At 36.5% G+C, this 21,514-nt stretch overlaps 1 protein-coding gene across 2 annotated transcripts; it reads right to left on the minus strand.

Annotated features, from left to right (window-relative positions):
• Positions 1 to 651: 651 nt before the first annotated feature.
• Positions 652 to 21,135, minus strand: anxa11a (annexin A11a). Of its 2 annotated transcripts, none has more exons than XM_056248134.1 (15): positions 21,001 to 21,135; positions 12,035 to 12,283; positions 9,428 to 9,501; positions 7,298 to 7,636; positions 7,102 to 7,189; positions 6,606 to 6,700; positions 6,111 to 6,224; positions 5,549 to 5,639; positions 5,308 to 5,387; positions 5,041 to 5,097; positions 4,852 to 4,945; positions 3,534 to 3,629; positions 2,995 to 3,053; positions 1,544 to 1,666; positions 652 to 1,437 (listed from the first exon to the last, which is right to left on the minus strand). In XM_056248134.1, exons 2-15 carry the CDS (start codon positions 12,279 to 12,281, stop codon positions 1,378 to 1,380), a joined length of 1,617 nt encoding a protein of 538 aa, XP_056104109.1. In that variant the 5' UTR covers positions 12,282 to 12,283; positions 21,001 to 21,135; the 3' UTR covers positions 652 to 1,377. The 2 variants fall into 2 exon arrangements, with proteins under 2 accessions (XP_056104109.1, XP_056104110.1); XM_056248135.1 differs by having other exon boundaries at positions 7,298 to 7,498; positions 21,001 to 21,134.
• Positions 21,136 to 21,514: the final 379 nt, after the last annotated feature.

A 21,514-nucleotide genomic window follows, 5' to 3' on the forward strand; every position in this document is an offset into this window, starting at 1 on the left:
GAAATATTCAGCTTTATTTGCTACTTTTTTCTTCATTAAAGGGATAGTTCACCCCAAAATGAAAATTCTGTCATCATTTACTCACCCTCAAGTTGTTCCAAACCTGTATGAATTTCTTTCTTCTGCTGAACATAAAAGATATTTTGAAGACAATGGAGATGATGGACCCCATTGACTTCCATAGTAAGGACAAAAAACAAAACTATGGAAGTCTAGTTTGGTTACAAACATTCTTCAAAATATCTTCTCGTGTTCAGCAGAAAAAAGAAATTCATACAGGTTTGGAACAACTTGAGGTTGAGTAAATGATGACAGAATTTTAATTCACACACACACACACACACACACACACACACACACACACACACACACACACACACACACGCACACACACACTTGCAGCAGGTCTAATTATGATTACGATCACTTTTGCCTAGGTAATGTCACTTTAGATATGAATTTTCCTATCTTTATTCTGTTTATTGTAATGGCTGTCATGCCTCATCTAGTAGGATTCATTATATGAATGCGTATATTAATATTTATCAGGGTGTTTTGAGGTCACAGTTGGATTAGCTTCAAAAGTCAGCACTGATAGTACCAAGGGGGCTGTTGAAAAAATACCAAGTTAATTTGAGTTGAACGCTTGAGTTAAAATCTCTTTCAGGCAGGATTTACTTAGCATTTCATGTGTGTTTTGGCTCTGTACAGAGTAAGCAAATGAGAAACACAAAGACAGCACCATCATTATCTCTTTTTTTGACTCAATAGCGAGGTGGTTGGCAATCACAATGGCTACAACAACAACAAAAAGTTTATAGTTAAAAAAAACCAACAACAGATTTAATTATGCATATGATGCAGTAAATATAAATTTCTTTACTATAAAATGCTCATATAACTATGCCGAACATGATGACGAAAACTAACATTTATGGCACATTTTCCCCAGTATATTATGTATTACTTAAAATACATAAATGTGTAAAAAAAAATATTTTGGCATTCAGATGTGTGCACAATACTTAATCCAGAATTTTCTTGCTATCAACTTGCAAACGTAGCATACTTCGAGGAAACATATGCATCCAAAACACATGCACTCTTTCTGATATAAACAATAATTCGCTAAGCCACTGCTTTCAGCATAGAAGGCACAAAGATATATGGTTCACTACTTTTACAAATAAAGATATAGCACGAAAACAGCATGAAATGTAACGTGCAGCATATACTATATGCACACAAGTGCCTTAGTATTGAGTACAGTAAAACATGCAAGTATGTAATAGAGTGCAAAATAGAGTAAGGCGTAAGATGGGTATAAAATGTGGCGTGGCTTCATGTCCTCTGAGTATGGCTGATCATCTGTAGCCTCTAATCGCTTCCACCACAGAGCTTCAGCAGTAGTTTCTTATAATCCCCTGAGGTGTCTCCCTATAAATGCACATTAGTTTGATTACAAATATTATTATGGATCTGTCATTTTCATTTCACAAAAAATGTAAAGCATAGTTTGAGGGGTGGTTACACAGGCACTCACAGATATGGCTGTGTATAGAGATTTCCCATAAATCTTTGCGTATTCCTGACGAATGTCCAGCATGTCCACCTCGGAGCGGGTCACCATGATGCGAGTCAGAGTGCGATCCTTGGTTCCTGCTCCCTGTGCAACCAAAACAGCAATTTTTTTTTTTTTTTGAGCGTGCTCTGATCTGAAACCCGAAACTCTCGAAACTCTCAGGCCACTTCCACCTTTCATCAAATCAGAATGCATGTACCCCGTAGTTATAACCAGTGTTCCCCCACAAATTATTTCAGCATTGTGCAAACCTTTAACATTACGGTTAATATTAATAATATTACTGCCGTTATAATTATAATTACATTATATATTACGTTATAATATAAAATGTTTGCAGTCCGATTCAAATACAAATATTATCAGGTTTCAGTCATTTGTAATTACTGGACAAGACAATGATTTGTATATATGTTGCTCTAAATATTTCAGACCTTTTAAAAAAAAGTTTTACACGTGAAAGTTGAGAACATTGTTCAATACTTCAACCTGCATCTTGCATTTTACAAATTAAGAATGGGCTATTCAATTGAGTTTTTATATTAAAACTGACCATTTTTTTTATTAAATATAAAATAATTATCAAATAAATGCATAAATATTTTTTATAAATATAAAAGTATAAAAATGTCACCTAAATATAATATATATATATATACAATTGTATATTATAATTGTATAATTTTATACTTTTTATTTATGTTTAATTAAAAAATAAAGAGTAACAATAAAAATAATAGAATAATATAAAAAAATAAAAAAATAAATCACCCTATAAATACATTAGTATTAAAAATATTTTTTCAACTATAAATAAAAGATTCTTCTGGCGTACGAACTAGGGGCACTCTGTGTACTTTAACTCCTTCCTCACCAATGTTGTTTTTAAAAGTTGCCAGCCACCGCCAGCATTTTTGATCATTTTAATTTCCATGGCCCCCAGATTATTTTGTTATATGAATATCTGAACATGCAATATATCAAAAGAAAGAACAGAGCCTCAGCTTCACTTAAATGTGGGTAAAAGCAACATTTTGAACAAAAAGCTGAGAAAATCACGTTTTTGTCAAAGACTACAACATGCATAAACAATGCTTTTATCTCGTGTTTCTGCTTTTTTTTTTGTCTGTGTTTTGATCCAGAGATTTTATATCAGTAGATGTGTTATAGCGCCCCCCTACCATATAACAGTGAAAACACTGATTGCTGGAAAATTCCGTCAATGGCGGGGAAGCATTGTTTTATAAAAGATGGAAAATTCCGTCAATGGCAAGGAAAGAGTTAACACAGTTTGACTTCAAACAAAATGACTTCTAAACTATGGCTTTGTCGTAATTATTCATGATTAGTCTTCCCTTTTACACTAACACTAGACAATACAGCTAAACCACACAGAGAAGAATGAGTCTCACCTTCATGGCCTTGTAGAGTCTCTCAGCAAAGTAGGCCGGTGTGTTCTTGATGCATTTCACTGCATACAGAAAAACAGATTTAGACTCACCATATGCAAATCACCCTGCAGCTATTAATACATGTACAACACAGCAAGCAAGACAATCTTGAAACTTAAATGGAAAAATAAAACCAAATGAAGACAGACCGGGCATTCATCTGAAAGTGAAAGTCATTTAAAAGAGAAAACCTGACTGTTCCGAACAGCAAACTGAAAAGACACACTAAACACACCTCTTTATGAACATGTCACAGACTGAAAGGAAGTCATGCACTATGACACAGCAAGCACATATGTCAGCTACTTTATGTGTTATGGCACACTTATGGTTTATGAATCACGTTGTGTGATTAAAAACATATTACCACATATTTACCCTATAACAGCTTTACTCTTAAACGGGCCAGCAGGATGGAGAGCAAGTTAAAAAATACAATTATGAGGGTTTAATGAGAAGATTTCCTCAAACGATTCTAGATGGCAGATCAGAAAGCTCACCGACAGCCAGCATGCCACTCTCCAGGTCTCCAGACATCTCCCTATCGATACTCTTCTCAATGTCTCTGCCACACATGTGCTGGTACTCATTAAACACTGTCAATAGAAACACACATAATGCCTTAATACAATTAATATTTCTGCAAACAGAGATCACAAACAAACGGTCGTTAATGAGCATGGGAGAGTAATGAACTTTAAAACACAATCAATAATTTTAATTACAAAGCAACACCAACATATTGTTCATTAAACTGTCCCCTATGGATGAATGGAATACTAGCTTACTATTTAATAAATATTGTGCAATATACACTGCTGTTCAAAAATTTGGGATCAGTATGTTTTCGTTTTGTTTAGAAAATAATTGGTACTTTTATTCAGACAAGAGTATATTTACTGAATAACGACATTTATAATGTTACAAATGATTTCTAACGGTTTAATCCTGAAAAAAAAAAAAAGTTTAAACTGTTTAAAAAAAACACATTGATAATAAGAAATGTTTCTTGAGCACCAAATCATATTAGAATGATTTCTGGAGGTTCATGTGACATTGATGCTGAAAATTCAGCTTTGCCATCACAGAAATAAATTACTTTTTAAAAAAATGATCAAAACAGAAAACAGTTTCTTTGAATTGTAAGAATATTTTACAATATTACTGTTCTTGACTGTACTTTAGATTAAATAAATGCAGCCTTTGTGAGCATAAGAGACTTTGTTCAAAAACAAAATGTAAAAAATGATATGTTAATTAGATAAATGTATGTCCAGTATTGCACATCTTATGTAACAACAGACAACCATCGACTGTCGTATGGAAAAACAGGGAATGGCATAGTAAGGTTGATTTAGAGGCGTAGTCAAGTGTCTCCGCTGGAAAACATGTCCAGTCATGAGTCATAATTCTCATAATGACAACTACAGCCTTGGCAAGAGTTGGTTGACTGCAAGGCCTGATCCGAACTGAAACTGTGGCTGCCCATGTGGCAGAATTTGCAAGTTCTTTACACTTTTAAGGCCCAGATATACTTCAAGCAAAATTGAAGAACTAATGTTCTTAAGCCGGATTTGAGCTAAAGCAGCAGTAATGTATAATACATCATAATCACTTCTGCTTCAATATGTTACAGTACAGTAATCTTGACAAACAGGTTTGGAGATTTTGGTCTTTCCCTATTCAAGTAGAGATGAGCAGTACCAATTACCTAGAAGGAAAGCAATCTGTGGGTGGCACAGAGTGAACAGCCCTACTTAAAAGGACTTTAACTTGATAAAAGAACACTACTATTCCAGTCAAAGGGTCATGCCGTACCTGCTCTGAGGTGAGCTTTGCTCCGGGCACACAGGATGGCATTGAACTTAGACTCATCTGTGCCGAGTTTATTTTCCCCTGCTTGATACAGGGTCTGCAGCAGAACACAAATAAAGTATAGTAGGCACTCTTCAAAGACTGAGAAATTAATATATATATATATTTAAAAAAAAATATTTCAATAATTACCTGAGCATCCTGTTTGGCTAATGATATGTCCACATTCTCACTCTCATCGCGATTACCCTTTAAGATAATAACAGGAAGAAACACTGATTTGACATTGTCATCTGTCTTTGATGTTACAACTCAAAATATGAAGTTTTCATTATTAAATTCATGTGCACTAACTTGGATGGGTTAAATGCAGAGGACTAATTCTGAGTATGGGTTACCATACTTGGCCCTCACATGTCACTTTCACTTTTATAAAACAAAAGCACAGCTTCTGTGTACCTGGGCGAGAGAGACCAGAAGTCTGCGGAAGTGTCCAGATGTGTCACTACTTATGGCATCCTCCAGTGTTTTCTTATTCTCTAAAACAGGAACATTGAGTGTTATCTATCAAAACTCGCCACGCTTTACTGTCAAGCTCTAAATTAAAATGCGTATGGCATGTACCATATCCTTGATTGGGAAGTAATCAAATTTGTAATCGCAGAGGGAAGGAATTAAGTGATATGAGTCAGGTACGTACCAGCTTTGAAGAGTTGATTGATTTCTCGGATCTCTGCATTAGAGCGAGAGGCCAAGATTTCAATCAGACAGGCTTCATCTGTCCCTGCTCCCTGTGAAACAATCAGCAGATTACTTTTGTATTAATGACATATCAAATCTTTTTTTGATCCGTGCACCGTAAAGGAACAGTTCACTTAAAATGTAAGCGGTTGTATATGCGTGTTCATTCTTTAGAAATTCTGCTTTTGTGTTTGGTAAACTGTTCCTTTAAGGCCCAGAGAAGTGTTACATATTAACCTATGGTTCAATGGCTAAATGTAAATGATTATGACTTTTATGCTCACCAAGGCTGCATTTATATGAACAAAAACACAGTAAAAACAGTAATATTGTGAAATATTATTACAACTTAAAATAACTGTTTTCTATTTTAATATATTACAAAATGTAATTTATACTGTGATGCAAAACTGAATTTTCAGCTTCATTACTTCAGTCTTCAGTGTCACATGATCCTTCAGAAATCATTCTTTTTTTCTTTTCTTTTTTCTGAATTCTGTTAATAAAGTACTTTCACAAACCTTGATTGCCTCTTTGAGCTCACTTGCATCTAACTGAGCTGGAGTCTTCAACATGGCCAGCACCACTCTCTCAAAGTTCCCTGAAAGCTCAGACTTCAGGTCCTTGACCAAGTCCTGTAAACAATAGGTTACATGAATGCACAATGTTGCTTATCTTAAATACCCCATAACAAAATATGGGCTTTGCTGTTTGTTTGTTAGCCATTTAGTTCTTTTCTGCATTGAGGTTTTGATGATATATATGCTTGTGTTGACAAAATAATTTTAGCATCTTTATCTTTTAGTCTTCGTCCTTTGGGAAAATGGACCAAAAATACTGATGTCTCGTCTTGAACTCAGGAGTGTTTAAAAATAGCAGCTCATGATTCACAGCTGTTAAGAAAGATGACTAGCTGTTTAAAATAAACCCATCTGAAATAAACCAAAGCTCAAGAGGGCCTGCCGCTCCATCTGCTGAACAGCAAATATCTAAAAATCTCCAATGCTCTGCATTACCTTTCCATAGGCAGTCTTGTATGACACCAAGAGAGGTACACGCTGTTTGGTGGAGCGACTTCCAAGCAAATTAATGATGGCTTGTTCATCAGTGCCTGTTGAAACATGTGCTTGTGTATTAGCAGCATTTACTAAACAGATGAGTCATTTTCAGGGAAAGCTCCTATTTTATTCCATGTCATTCTACAATAAAGCTCTCAGTATTTGAACATCCGCCATCTGTATCACAAAGCGGTCAAACTTAACAAGATTAATAATAGATAGACATTAAAAAAAAGAAGAACAGAACACCTTTTACCCCCGAGGGTAAATGAGTGACGCTGCTTCCCAAGAAATAGAGTAAGAGCCTCGATAACTCTCCAAGCAAAAGCATGTTAGCTAACAGTATGCCAATTCTCAGGTATTTCAAACTTCTTTTCATCCGCAAGCGAAAAGCGAGAATTTCCCAGAGAGTATAAAGGCCTTAAGTGGAAAATGAACATGAAAAATAACCCACCGAAGCCCTTCATGGCCTTCCTGAGGACTTCTGCGTCTTTTAGCGGATCGGCTCCAGGGAAGTCTTGGATGGTCCCTCTGAATCCACGCTACAAATAAAAGAAATAAAACAACAGGGAAGTTAGGACAGAAATATATAATGCAATAAATCCCACTCAAAAAATGATTAATTATTTGATTGAGTTAATTTACTGTACATTGATAGCTGGAACAGCAGGAGCACCTCCTCCATAACCTCCACCGTATCCGGGCATGGACGGGTTGGGTGAGGGTGCTTTAGGATAGCTAGGCACGGAAGGATTGGGTGCTGGGGCGTTTGGGTAGCCCGGCATCTGCTGACCAGGGGCTGGCCCACCAGGGTATCCCATTCCTGGACCTTGGGGCATACCTCCTCCTGGCTGAGGGTACAGGCCATAGGGCTGGTTAGGGGAGGGGGCTGGTGGGCCCCCAGGTTGGGGGGCAGGATAGCCACCAGGCACTTGAGAGAACATGGATGGATTTGGGCTAAATCCACTACTGGCAGCGAACTGATTTGCCTGTGATGGAAACATTTGAGGGGGGCGAAAAAAGCACAAAGGAAAAAGCAAGCATGACAGTTAGGACAGTAAAGCAGAAGTTTCAGGAAATTAAACATATACAGCCTTGAAATGACAATACTGACGGACAAAGAGATGATTAAGGCCAGGACAGGGAGATAAGGAGGATGTTGAACAAGTGTGCATTCATGGAAAGGTTTGTTTACAGAGGGTGGCTTTGCACTGAAACGTTTCTGTTGACTTAAGCCACTCGCATCATATTGCACACTGGTTGTCACAGAGACACTGTTTTGTAACATTTAAATGATGGAAGAACTTCCACATTCACAAATTTTCCCTTGGTGTGACCCTGAATGCAGAAGTACTGCACAGGAGTAATGAAAGGGCAGCATACATTTTAAATTATGACACAGGAAATTCCTTTTTGTGGTATGTACTTGTATCAATTTATAAACATTCCCTTGTGAAAATGAAGTGTGCTTAATTGTATTAAATTGTATTGTATCAAATATTAAAAGTTTTTTTTTTTTTTTTTACTGTATTTGCAGATAAAATAATAGTAATTAAATAAAAGGCCACTAAAATGTACTTAAAAAGAGGAGACTTTCTAAACAACACATTTAAAAAGTGCACTTTGTAGTCATATCAAATTAAAAGCTTTAGTCTAAAGTAAATCTGATTAAATCATTGTTTTAATAATCGTCACTCTTTAAAAATGTACACTTTTTATGTTGTGTTGACTAACATACATGTAAAGTACTTGATTATCATTTTACTGTAGTGTGTTGTTCGATGTTGCATTTAAAGTTAATGTTTTAAATATACTAAATTGCACCTGCATCAATGTGTAATTACAAATATAGTTAAATACATACAATTTTCAATAGAAATTATATTAAAGTATAGTTTAGTTTACCATAAAGGCTTATCAGTATTTTTAGCAGTGCAATAAATAAATAAATACACTAAAATTCAAAACTTTGGGGTCAGTAAGACTTTAAGAAGTCTCTTATGCTCACCAAGGCTGCATTTATTTGATCAAAAATACAGTAAAAACTGTACAATTGTGAATTATAATTCCAATTTAAATTAATATTTTCTATTAGAATATATTTTGAAATGTGATTTATTCCTGTGATCAAAGCTGAATTTAATATAAATGTAAACAATAATGTCTTTTCCTTTAATTGCAATTAACATGAAAGTAAGTGCCCCAAAACATTATATTCAGTTTGCACTTAAGTATATTCTTTTTTAAGTATATTATTTCTCTATTAAGTACTCTTTTTTAAAAGCATGCATAGTGTACTTCCTTTTCACAAGGGTTAACGTCAAACACATTTAAGTAACCCTCCCCGCCAGAGAAAGAAAATCAAACAATTTCCATTCTTAATGATATTACTTAATTACATGGCTCTTTGTTCTCACAGTTTCGGGTGAATTATTGCCCTCGCTGCAATAGGTGAATGGATCCACACTTGTTCACATTTCCTCTGTTGAGTAAATTTGATTACGGAGCAAACTGTAAAGAAGCTTGTGCATCAGTAAATTGAATAGGGTCAAATTTGTTGGTCAAAGCACATTTGGATGACAGATAAATGATAAAAGATCAATGTCATGGTCACAAGAGCACAGTTTTGTAAAAAGCTGATAAAGAAAGGATTTGATGCAATTTCAGCCAAGGCTGTGGATTTCATGCTGACTGGAATCAAATTACCTGCATCTGTTGAGAATGGAGACCAATGTCATTTCTGAGTATGCATTACATCATCGTTTCATTGTAGAACTTACCATTCCTTGGATATTTGATGCATTGAATCCAGCATTCGGCAAATTATCCAGGCCAATAGGAGCACCCCAACCTCCTGCAAATGCATGCATTTAAAACAAGCAAGAACATAAACAAAAATGTAAACCCCACACAAATTATGACTGAACAATATCAATGCACTTCACAGTTAACATGACATCAAAACTGACCACATTTACTTATAATTAAAACATGTTCCTGATCTTATTGTGCGTGGTTCTCTGGTGCATGTTATTCCAAATAGAAAAATCGAAAAACTTTTGAAAAAAGTTCGTCTGCCTTTTAAATGAATTTTCTTTCCGACTGATGTCTCAGATCTTTCTTACTTTTCAAAGCACCTCCAATCCTCCAATCACCTGACTCCACTCTGCTTTATAATGTCTCTTAAACATTCCAGCCTATTTTTCACAATCCCAAAAATTCATGTTGTACATCTCGCTTATTGACTATCCTGTCTCACATGTCAGATTGCAGAAATAAAATGGGCTGTCAACATGAAGTCATGCTGACTTCAAAATACAGTGTGTATAGGGGAAATCCGGATACATTGTGTATCACATGTCAGGCTAATAATAGACACCAACTTTTGATCATTATTCTGTGAGTACCCTGAGGGCCCCGCATCACCCCATCTTGTAACTATATATTTTTTTCAAATCCTTTTTAGTTCTGAACCTGTTTTGATGTGATATGACAAAACAGAAACAGTGATGAATCCAGAGCAGCAGGTTTTGTTATGGTAATAAGTAGTGTCAGGTAACACTGCACTGGTGCATAATTAAGCTATTTCTGCTAGGTGTTTCTACAGCTACTTTTAAATATAAAATGTAACTCTTATAACTTGTATATTTGGTTAGTTAACATGGAATAATGTTTTTTTATGATTAAATTGAGTAAATTACTATATGGATTACTTTTAAAATTAATTAGCCAAACCACAACACCATTTAAAATGATCAAGTGAAGGCAAAAATACACTACAATTCAAAAGTGTGGGGTCAGTAAGACTTTTTTAAGAAGCCTCTTATGCTCACCAATGGTGCATTTATTTGGTCAAAAATAGAGTAAAAACTGTAATATTGTGATTCGTGAAATATAATTCCAATTTAAATGAATATTTTCTATTTGAATATATTTTGAAATATGATTTATTCCTGTGATAAAAGCTGAATTTGCAGCATCATTACTCCAGTCTTCAGAGTTACATGATCCTTCAGAAATCATTCTGATATGCTGATTGGTGCTCAAGAGGCATTTATTATTATGTTGAAAACAGTTGTGCTGCTTTACAGAACATAACAGTTCAAAAGAACAGCATTTATTTGAAATAGAAATCGTTTGTAACATTACAAAAGTATTTATTCAATGCATCCTTGCTGAATTAAAATATTTAATTAAAAAAAATCTTACTGATCCCAATATATATATATATGTTATATAATATATATATAACCACAATCTAATTCTGGGAACAAAACTGCAGTTAAACGGGCTGTTTGGGATATCTGAGTTCTTAACAGAAAAAAAAAGATTTTTACAAAGTTGTTTTCAGTATGACTGAGACTGTTTCACTTTTAATTTGATATGCAATGCATGTGACTTTATCAAATATGAATACATTCATGTTTGCCAGCGCTTTTATCTTATAGCAAACAATGTGATATTCAGTAAGTAGTAAATAATGAACGAATCATCTGTTTTTAATGCACTACATGAATGTGTGCAATTACCTCTAGCGTTTATGTTCTCTCATGTGCCTAGGAGTTAAGCACCACAGCGAGACCATGATAGACATGAGCAGAGGCAAACTGTACACACCGACAGCCACTGTCACTTTCTGTATGAGAAAGTGTCATGGCATCGTGTTGATGCTAGAACTACTACTAATGAAGATACACCGGATATTGGCTACCCTGTCTGAACAGATCAGATTTCATCTGACAGTGCTAAAGATCAGATCTGAAAATAAAATCAGATTTGTGAGCAGTGTAGAACAAAGCCTTAAGAGTTCAGAATATTCTGATGAATAAAATCCTACTGGTAAACAAAACATAGGAAGGTCAAAATTGCTAGCATGTATACACACCAAACAAAGCATATTTTGGTATGGAAAAATAGCTAAACCAACCATATTCTGGAAAATGTGTGAGACACTAGCCAACAAGTCAAGGGTTTCCTCCCAAAAGAGCATGTTGTGAAACATTAAAATGCGTTCATTCAATAATATAATCCATGTGGCCTCTGGCACAAAAACCACCCACAGATCTCTGCTCTGGGTCTCTCAAAAGAAGCACATCAGTACAAGACAATGCTAGAAGCTAGTCCCTCAATATATATATATTTTGGCTCCACCTAAAAATTCCATATGTCAACATCACTGTTCAATGAAAGCACCACTAAACAAAGTTGGTTTATCCACTGACTTTATGACTGAAGTGTCCATAAAAACTTCACAATTCAACATTTCAAACACAAACCACATTGAGTATATGATGCAAGGAAATGCATTGTGCACACTGCACATATGGAAATCATCTATTCAGATAACATCCAGATAAGTGCAGTTTCCTGGTTTTACTTTGGCTCACCTGAGGGTGGAGGAGCAAACTGCCCTGGCTGGCCGGGATAGGCACCTGGCTGGCCGGGATAGGCACCTGGCTGTGACGGGTAAGCACCAGGTTGGGGAGGGTATCCACCCGCCTGCGGGGGGTACATCCCAGGTTGAGGGGGGTAGCCCCCTGCAGCAGGAGGGTACGCCCCTGGTTGAGGTGGATATCCACCGGCCTGAGGAGGATAGCCCGTCTGGGGAGGATAGCCTGGATAGCTCATTGTCATGCCTAAAATTGAAAAAAGGATGGGTTTCTTTTACCAAAATTGCATGAAAATGAAATCTTCATAAGCTTGGATTGGAGATCGGAATAAAAAAAAAAAAGATTGCATAAATTGCTTAAAAAATGCATCAGAGGCTTCATGCATCATTTCAAAGTCAATTTATGCCTGAAATAAGCAGTTAGCACAAGCATGTTTCATTTGATGGCATAAAATACATCAGCAATACCTCATTTTCAGTGTGATAAAGGGATCGTTCACCCAAGAATGAAAGTTCTGTCATTATTTACTCACCCTCATGTCGTTCCAAACCCATAAGACTTTGGTTCATCTTCAGAACACAAATGAAGATCTTTTTGATGAAATCTGAGAGCTTTCTGTCCCTCCGTTGACAGCTACGCAACTACCATTTTGACGCTTTCATTTTTAAATGTGAATAAAAGCCAAAATTCAATCTGTTCATCATATAAAACAATCAAATCTCTTTGGAAAATTTGAACTAAACCGCTCAATTCATATGGATTAGTTTTACGACGTCTTTATTAACTTTACGTAGCTGTCAACGGATAGACAGAAAGCTCTCAGATTTCATCAAAAAGATCTTCATTTGAGTTCCGAAAATCTTATGGGTTTGGAACGACATGAGGGTGAGTAACTGATGACAGAATTTACATTTTTGGGTGATCTATCCCTTTTAACATCACGCTGAAAACTAATATACTGTTTTACAGCTTGTTGAGTTCATACTCATGCTCTTGCAAACTATTTTAACTCAAACTCGTAGATTTTAAATCAAGACTGAAGAAGTTGTCAGAAGCTTAGTGGTGGGGATGTTGAAGTTGTGCAACCGTGGCGTAATTTTTTTTACTGTATAGGTTTCAACATTCATAAAAGGTTGTTAAGGTTATCTTGATACACAAAACTAAGAATCATAAACTATTGTTGGTCATAGAGCTTATTTTCTGCAACAACCCAACAGTCAATGGGAAAATACTATAGGCAGGCTTTTTTATCTGGGAAAATAGTGATGTCAAAGTTCAGATTGGCCTACAAAAATATGTCTACTAATATATACTAATGCATAAAAAGCTTTTGATAAATCATATTGTCCAATTTAAATCAAAAATGGTCAGATTACTGATATTGCTGGCGTTGATTCAGTTTTAATAAAGTAGGTCATTGGCTCGTTTTTTTAAATAGTTTTGCAAGCATGTTCCATTACAGAAAAACATCACTCATTTCCTTTTAGGTCAGTTTGATGACAATAATCAAAACTGACACCTTCTGCTGTGTTTAACACCTGACTTGAGATGTTTAGCTTGAGATGTTGGTCTGCAAAACAGAGCAACATTTCCCTTTAGTGTGCTAACAAATCGCATGGAAATTACAACACGTGTCAACAAAAAAACTATTTATTTAGCTAAAGTTTGTTTCACTTTTTTTATACATAAACTTTTTATTTATTTGTAAAAAAACAAAAATACTAAAATCCCAGTCTAATTCAGTCTTTTTCTTCTTCTGACTGCTTAGACTTCTCAACGTTTCCTTTGAAATGCACCAAACCATAAACCCTAAGTGGAAAATAGTGTCTATGCTCTCAAAATCAAGCCCTCAATATTTATTTTACAGCAGTCAGTGCGCCTAAACGCAGTGGCGGATTTAGCAAATTGGGGGCCCAAGGCAAAGGTAGTATGGGGCCCCCCATCCGATCTTTAAAAGAGAACGAAAAAAAAAAATTCTGAATTTTTTTTTTTTAAATAAACTATTAGGCCTACATGACACTTTCTGGAGAGTTTTGTGCAAAGAAATATAGAAAAAAAGTAGGTCTAGCAAGTCTTATATTTCTGTAATTCACAGAGATCAAACACAAATATGCTGACTGAATAGATTGCTAGTTGAGAAACACTGCTTTAATTAATGTTTTTATGATGACTTTGTGAAAGTTTAACTAAACAGCATGAGCCGTCTTCCTGCTGGCTAGTAGGCTAAGTTATTTGGCAAATTTCATTCATACAGATCTGTATTATGCTATAGTTTTTGATAGTGTTATACATTTCTTACAGACAGGGCCGGATTAACCATTAGGGCAACTGGGCACTTGCCCAGGGGCCCACGACATCTAGGGGCCCTGGGCACCAGGGGCGGAGTGGCAATCAGGAGAGTCGGGAGTTGGGCCGGTAGTGTTTCGAGGCCGCGAGGGCCGGTCTGATAAAATGTATTCATTGTAAGTTCGCCATGCGCACTTGTGGCCAAAGCGAGGGGAAGAAAAAAAATATTTTAGATAACGGAGCGTATATTTGCACTAAGTGCCTGTTTTTTTACCAAAAAGACGCCCGTCACGGAATAGCTACAGTGGCGTAGGTCGTAACGCGTGAAATGCTTGAAAGCAGCTTTTGATGCGCTCGACCCGAGTTCGAATCCGCCTTTTGCCGAACTCTCTCTTCTCCCTTTTCCCAACACATATGAGATGTAAAATGTATAACCTAACATAAAGGTCTCTAGCGTTATATTTGGCCAACGAACTAAAATCGAAACCATGATATGGCTTTGTGCCTTTATAAAACAGCACAAGACTTTAAGAATAGGCATCCTGTGTGTGCTGGGTGATTTAAAGAAAAGTGCGCTCTTTGCTCACGCGATCAGCATGGTTATCTGGTGTTTTCTCCTAAATAAAAGCTCAAGGGTTTATTTCTTGCAAGTGAAGAAATTAGGACAAAAGTATTTAAATTTTCCTGTATTAGGCTATAGTGTAATGTAGACTAAAATATACTTTTGAAATATTCATTTTCATTTATAGTACATTTATAGGCTATATTATGGATTTTACGTCATAGGAATAATTATATAAATCATTATTACATTATTATAATAATTGTTTGGCATCCTAAAACACCATTGATAATGTAATGTAGACTGAGACTCTCATAACTGAAAAGATGTTTGAGCCCTCTTTAATGTCCTGGTACAAGTCAATGCTTTTTCTTTGTTAAACGAGCAGTTCATGGGTTGAAGCTCTTAATTTTGATCTCTCAAAGAGCACCAGATTGATGCATTTAACCTTAAAATGTACAAAATTTTCTTGCGGGGGAGCATGCCCCCGAACCCCCCTAGAGGCACAGAGGTCCACCCAACATAGTTTTACAAAATCCTATGGGAAAGAACGACCTTTTATGAACTTTAATCCAGCATAGCAACAAAGTTCCTTTTAAGTCAGTAAAACTGTAAATGCCATATTAAAATGTCCTTGGACAAAATATACATTTGGCCCTAAGGTGGGGGGCCTACAAGACATTGTGCCCAGGGGCCTCTGAACTCTTAATCCGGCCCTGTTTACAGATAATCACGATGATCATTGCGTTTGTCTTACCGAATGTGGTAGCTTTATGCAATTACAGTTTGTCTATAAGTTTTTTTTTATTAATGCCGACAGTAAAATGTTGCCAGATATTGCTACGAAAAACAAGAAAACAAAATAATAATAATCCGAAATAAGTTCAAAGCTTGTGTTTTGGAAATAAGATTAATATATCACTAACCCTAACATGCAACTTTCCACTTTAATAACTTCCTAAAGTGTCACATTAAATCAGAAAAACAGGTCCAGAAGACTACTGCCACCTTTCCATTAGTGGATCTGGCAACACGGAGGCTGCACGCGCGCCCTCACTCACAACGCGCTCTCAAACCCCGTTAACTGCGCTAGCCTCTCGCAGCAACATGCATAGCAAACACTCATAAGAGGTGGTTTAAACGGCTAATTAATCATTCAGAGAGCTTGACATTTTATTTTTGAATGTAAAATATGACAGAGTTCCGGACCTCGGTCACCTCATAGCTGGCTACGGCCAAGGACTTGTAACATATTAGCACATCATCACAAAAAAGTTTGTTACCTTCTGCAATTTTGCTAAAAACCTTTTGCTTTCCTCCCGCTTCCTGCTTTTTCAGCACCGCTTGGGTAGCTTCTCTGTCTGTCACTCTGTAGCCTACACTGTCTGTCAGTAATTTATTTTTCTCCGTCAGTTTTTTGGCGCATTAGCCTTGTCACTTTCGCACGCAGAAAGTGAGATAATGGAATAGTCCAATGTAGTGAGGTGGGGGGGGGGGGGGGGCCTCCTGTCTGCGACACTAATGATTTGATGCCTTTTTTCGCAAATGTTTTTTAGAAATATATAATTTGCGAAAAGTAAAAAATAAATAAAAACTTAAGCATAATTTAATGGGGCATTTTGGGGGCCCCTAGGTACGGGGCCCAAGGCAATTGCCGACCTTTGCCTAATGGTTAAGTCCGCCCCTGCCTAAACGAGAAGTTCCCGCGGTACAAACCATGGAAACACATTACATAAACTACAGCTGAAGCTCTGCCCTGCTGCTATAGAAAACTACAGTCATGTTCAGGAAGTAAAACTCCCATTCATATTTTCCACAGGGAAACTATTTTTTTTTAGTGATAACCAGGGCCTGAAATTAACACCCGACCACCTGCCAAATGCGGGTGAATTTTGCTATTGGCGGGTAACACTGTCAATCTACCTGCCACATTGGCAGGTAGCCAATGAGAATTGAGTGATTCATTAGGTTTTTTTTTTTACGTTTTCATTTTCATTGCGTTGGACCTTAGCTATAATGTGGCGGCACATTACTGGGGTAAAAAGGCCAGCTGAAACAAACAACCAACAAAAAGATGAGGATGAGTATAAGAAAAGTAAAAGAAGACATTTTAATACAAAGTGGTCAATTGGCGACAACGGCAAGGTTCGTGAGCGGCTGATTTTGACAGCCACTCTTGTTTCGTAACGTTTATGCGATCAGAAAGAAGATGAGGCCCTTTTCTGACTATGTTTGGATGTGCGAGTATTAAACTGTTGGTGAGATGGGATGAGATAATGTAACGCTGACGTAGGCTCCAGAACAATGACAGTTGCACAGATGTGTGCGTGTGCAACTGTAGTACATGTTGGGAGTTGGGAACCGGTGAGAAAATGTCCGGTACCCGGTAACTTTACCAGTAATTTAGTTCTGCTTAACGGTACCTGAACGCTGTAACTAAAAGCTGTCAGGACCTAGCTGTCTACGTGACTAAATCAGCCATCGACACAGCCGCGGGTGATTTGTTTGCATACGAGCTGCGATAGGTCTATAGATCTGTTATGCGTGTGTGTGTCAAAATCAATGAATAAAAAGATTTTTTAAAAATGTATATTCTAAGAGTTATTATTACTTATATTGATTTCGTTAATAACTTGACAGCACTTAAATGTGTACAAGTTAAAGAACAATATTGTGAAATTCCCGTTTTTCACCTTTAGGCTGTGAGGCAAAAAAAAAAAAGGCTGGTAAAAAGTCTCTGTGGCAGGTGAATTTTGATATCCACCTGCCACAGTGGCTGGTGGCCAAAAAAGTTAACTTCAGGCCCTGGTGATAACGTATTAACCTTTCAACACTGACGTATCGAGAGCTCTGAGGTTGGTAAATGATGGTACAGTACATGCTTCTGTAGAAGCCTCAAGTCAGTGTTTTTAAACGCAACTTTAAAAACATTTTTTTTTTTTTATCTAAAATAATACACCACCTATAATACTGAGGACAGTTCCACCAATCAGAAATCATCGCTGTTACCATGGAAAGAAAAATAATTTTGCAGTGACAGCCCACCCCAAAAATAATGAGGTCAATCTCCTGATTGAAATATATGGTTTTTGTGAGAGTCGAGAGATCGACTCAATTATGCAGTGCTTAATGGGAGTGAACAGGGCTAATACAATCTTTTAGTGTGTTGCTTTTTTCAACTCTGATTGGTGTAATTTCCACCAATCAGAGCAGCATCATGGGTAATGTGGTTTTCACCAGGAATTCCACTGTTAAACAGGATTATTTTAAAAATAAGCTGAAATAATGTGGGCTGACGTCTTGGCAAATCCCATTGATTAAAAACCTTGTAGCACAGAGAGGGTCTGTCTTTAACTTGTCTTGACTTGACAGGTTTCTAAGTTAATGTACAAAATCAATTTCCCTATAAAGAAAGTTTTTACTCCCGGAACTCAACTGTTGAATTCTATAGACCTAAATCTGGTTAGACACCATATTGAATTTAACACTGATGCAAACGAGGCTGTAAGGCAGGGGTAGGCAAGTTCGGTCCTAGAGAGCCGCTGTCCTGCAGAATTTAGTTCCAACCCTAATCAAACACACCTGAACAAGCTAATCAGGATTACTAAAGCTATAGGCAGGAGAGGTTTTTTTCAGTGTTGGAGCCAAACTCTGCAGGATACCGGCTCTCTAGGACCGAACTTGCCTACCCCTGCTGTAAGGGATAGACTTACAGTCTTTACAATGGCACAAACTGTAGAAAGATCCTAGATTATGTGATTTTCATAACCCACAACTTTCAAAGCTATTTTCTGGAGTTTTTGCCCACTTAAATTGTTCTTCTGAACGATTTTTCATCGGCTGGACAATGTCGGTAAGGTATGTGTTGTTAAACAACAGTAGGATCTATTGAATACACTGTACTTCTATCCTTCACAGCCTGGTTTTCATTCCTGTCAAAAAATAAATATGGCACTACCCTGACTAAGGTCTATAGAAAGCAGTATCATGCTCTTTTGCCTATGCTAAATAACTAACTATTGAGGCAGTGAAGAAAGGCAATGCTGTCTGCAGCAGAGAAAATACTGTACACGTACAGTGCATGGGGCACAAATTATATGGATTACATGACAGGAGCGGATAAGATATGAAAAATGGGCTTTTATGATATTGCTCATTGACCCTGGGCACATTGCCTTAACTTAGAGAGATGTCCATACTTTGTAAACTTACAAATAGGCCAGTATAATATTTAGCCTATATGTTCATGCTCTATTTGTGGTCATGGAAACTAATACTGATGTATTTGAAAGTTATACACTTTTCATACAGTCTTATCACCTTTACTCAGTGTGGGAGCGGTTTGTCATAGCACCTCAACACCTGCCATAAAACACATTAGAAGTTGTGTAGAAGGAAGGGGCAAACAGACTTTTAGAGATGAACCCTGCTGATAAAAAGCACCACACCTCAACATATGATGCAATCCCCACACGGTTAAGAATTTCAAACTTACGGATCACAATGGGCCTCATTTGTCAATCAAACATAGAAACGAGTGCAGAAATCATCTTATGACACATTATGTCATCTAATGAAACATTCGTATGCCAACAATCCCATTGTTGTTAATAAATGTGGCAGCTAAAAACAATTCCCGGACAGATTTATTATGCTGAATGCAAGATCACCCTAACTCAAAAACTTGCGTACACAAGTTGAAACCTGACGTAATCACGTACATACACGTTCATTTCATAAATGAGGGGCACTATGTTGATTTGATTCAACCCTTTACAAGCACGCATTGTTTAGGGCAGAAAAAAGGCTTTTGTTTGGCCTAATTTTTAAGAATGTTAATGACATAATAATGACACAATGTCAAAACACCGCGATCCATCACAATAACAACTCTTTTTGACTAAGAGTTTTACTTTCTCTACAACAGGGGTCTTTCAACAGGGGAAGATTCCACCAATTATTTTTGTGAAATAATAAAAATGTGTTGAAACTATATAACATAAAATTAAAACAAAAAATACAAGTAAATGACTCTGTACATCTGATTAATTTAATGACTCTGCAAAGTAAACATCATAAAGTATGTAAATAAATGAATATGGTACTATTTAGTTTTTAAAACGCAAGCTTAAAACGCAACACTAAAGGTTCTTTATGTTGTCTATGTTTCCATGAAGAACCATTAACATCCATGGGACATTTCCATGCCAAAAAAGGTTATTTATAGTAGAAAAGGGTTGTTTAGATTATTGAAATGTTCTTAAAACTAAGAAAAATGTATTATTAGTTAATTGTTAGATTTTAATATCTCTCTCTCTCTTATATATATATATATATATATATATATATATATAGAGAGAGAGAGAGAGAGAGAGAGAGAGAGAGAGAGAGAGAGAGAGATTAAAATCTATCAATCTATCTAATAATAAAAGAACAGCTAGCTTACTTCACAATACACCAACAAAGTGGTAATAAAATATCTTGAACATTAGAAATGTTGAAAAATGTTACTCTTTTATTACAACATATTTATAGAGAATGCCTGCGAGAGACCAACTCAGTAACAAAATGAGCAATAAATATCTGAACACTATGCCCTATTTAAGACGAGACATATTTCCATTGAGGCCTAAATTACAAGTGGAACTATTAAGGTTTGCTCAGTCAACAACAAAATATGTGATTATCCAGATATCCACACTTCCATTTTGATCTATCCCACAAAACAGTGACAGTTCGAGTCTTGTCTATCGCAACTAAATTTAAGACAAAATGTTCTGTCACATTAAAACATGTTTTCGCTCCATACAACATTACAGTACAGAATTTACTCGATTTTGCGGGAGAATCTTAAATTAACTGGAACCTCATTATGCGAAGGGAAGATAAAAGACATAAGATTATTAATACTCAACATTATGGGCGGATCTCTGAAAATGTTAGCTCGAAGAAGGCTTTACAAGACGCTTAAAATAACGCAGTGGTATGCAGGAATTACAGAACAGAAACCGCATAAACGTTTACATCATAGCTCACTCAATATCGTTTTAACTATTTGAATAGTATAAACGTTAAACAGACCGCATTATGGTGTAAAATAGTATATGTTACTTACAGTTTAAACAGAAGGCCGTCACTTCCTGGGTACACAGTACCTCTGTGCTCGAGCGTGAGACACGCAGCGTAATATTTAATGAGGTGGGTGGGACTCATACTTTCCATGACTGTATCACACCAAACAATCTTTAACTAAATACAAAACATATGACTCTTTTGTTCACCATGACTCACGTTGTTTGGTAATATAGGAATGACTATTGTAATCTTTCCATAAGCCTGTCAAATAAGGCAAGCATAACCTATTGCGGAATACACTGTTTAAAAGATAGTTGCATAAAATGTGTTGCCACTTTAAGATCTGCGTTCATAGTATAGCCTATTAGGGTTCCTGTAGGTTGTGTATTTTTTCTTTGTTGTAATTTTTCAATATTAATATGACAAAGACGGAGTGTTAAGATGTCACAAGACGGAGTGGGTCTAAATATGGAAGTCTGCCCAAGCAGGATCACGCCCTAAAGTCAGCCACGCCTACCTGTGCGTGCGTATGACGTCCATGAAATTGACGCATT

Source organism: Rhinichthys klamathensis, unplaced genomic scaffold (assembly GCF_029890125.1).
Source record: "Rhinichthys klamathensis goyatoka isolate OS25496 unplaced genomic scaffold, OSU_Roscu_1.1 h1tg000053l_1, whole genome shotgun sequence".
Taxonomy (NCBI): domain Eukaryota; kingdom Metazoa; phylum Chordata; class Actinopteri; order Cypriniformes; family Leuciscidae; genus Rhinichthys; species Rhinichthys klamathensis.

Excerpts from the sequence above, each read along its gene's own strand:
- anxa11a (XM_056248134.1), bottom strand. The coding sequence starts at position 12,281 with ATGACAATGAGCTATCCAGGCTATCCTCCCCAGACGGGCTATCCTCCT. Across the intron at positions 7,190-7,297 it reads CTGCTGTTCCAGCTATCAAT|CGTGGATTCAGAGGGACCAT; the intron begins GTACAGTAAATT and ends TTTTATTTGTAG. Across the intron at positions 6,701-7,101 it reads GAAGGCCATGAAGGGCTTCG|GCACTGATGAACAAGCCATC; the intron begins GTGGGTTATTTT and ends ATGTTTCAACAG.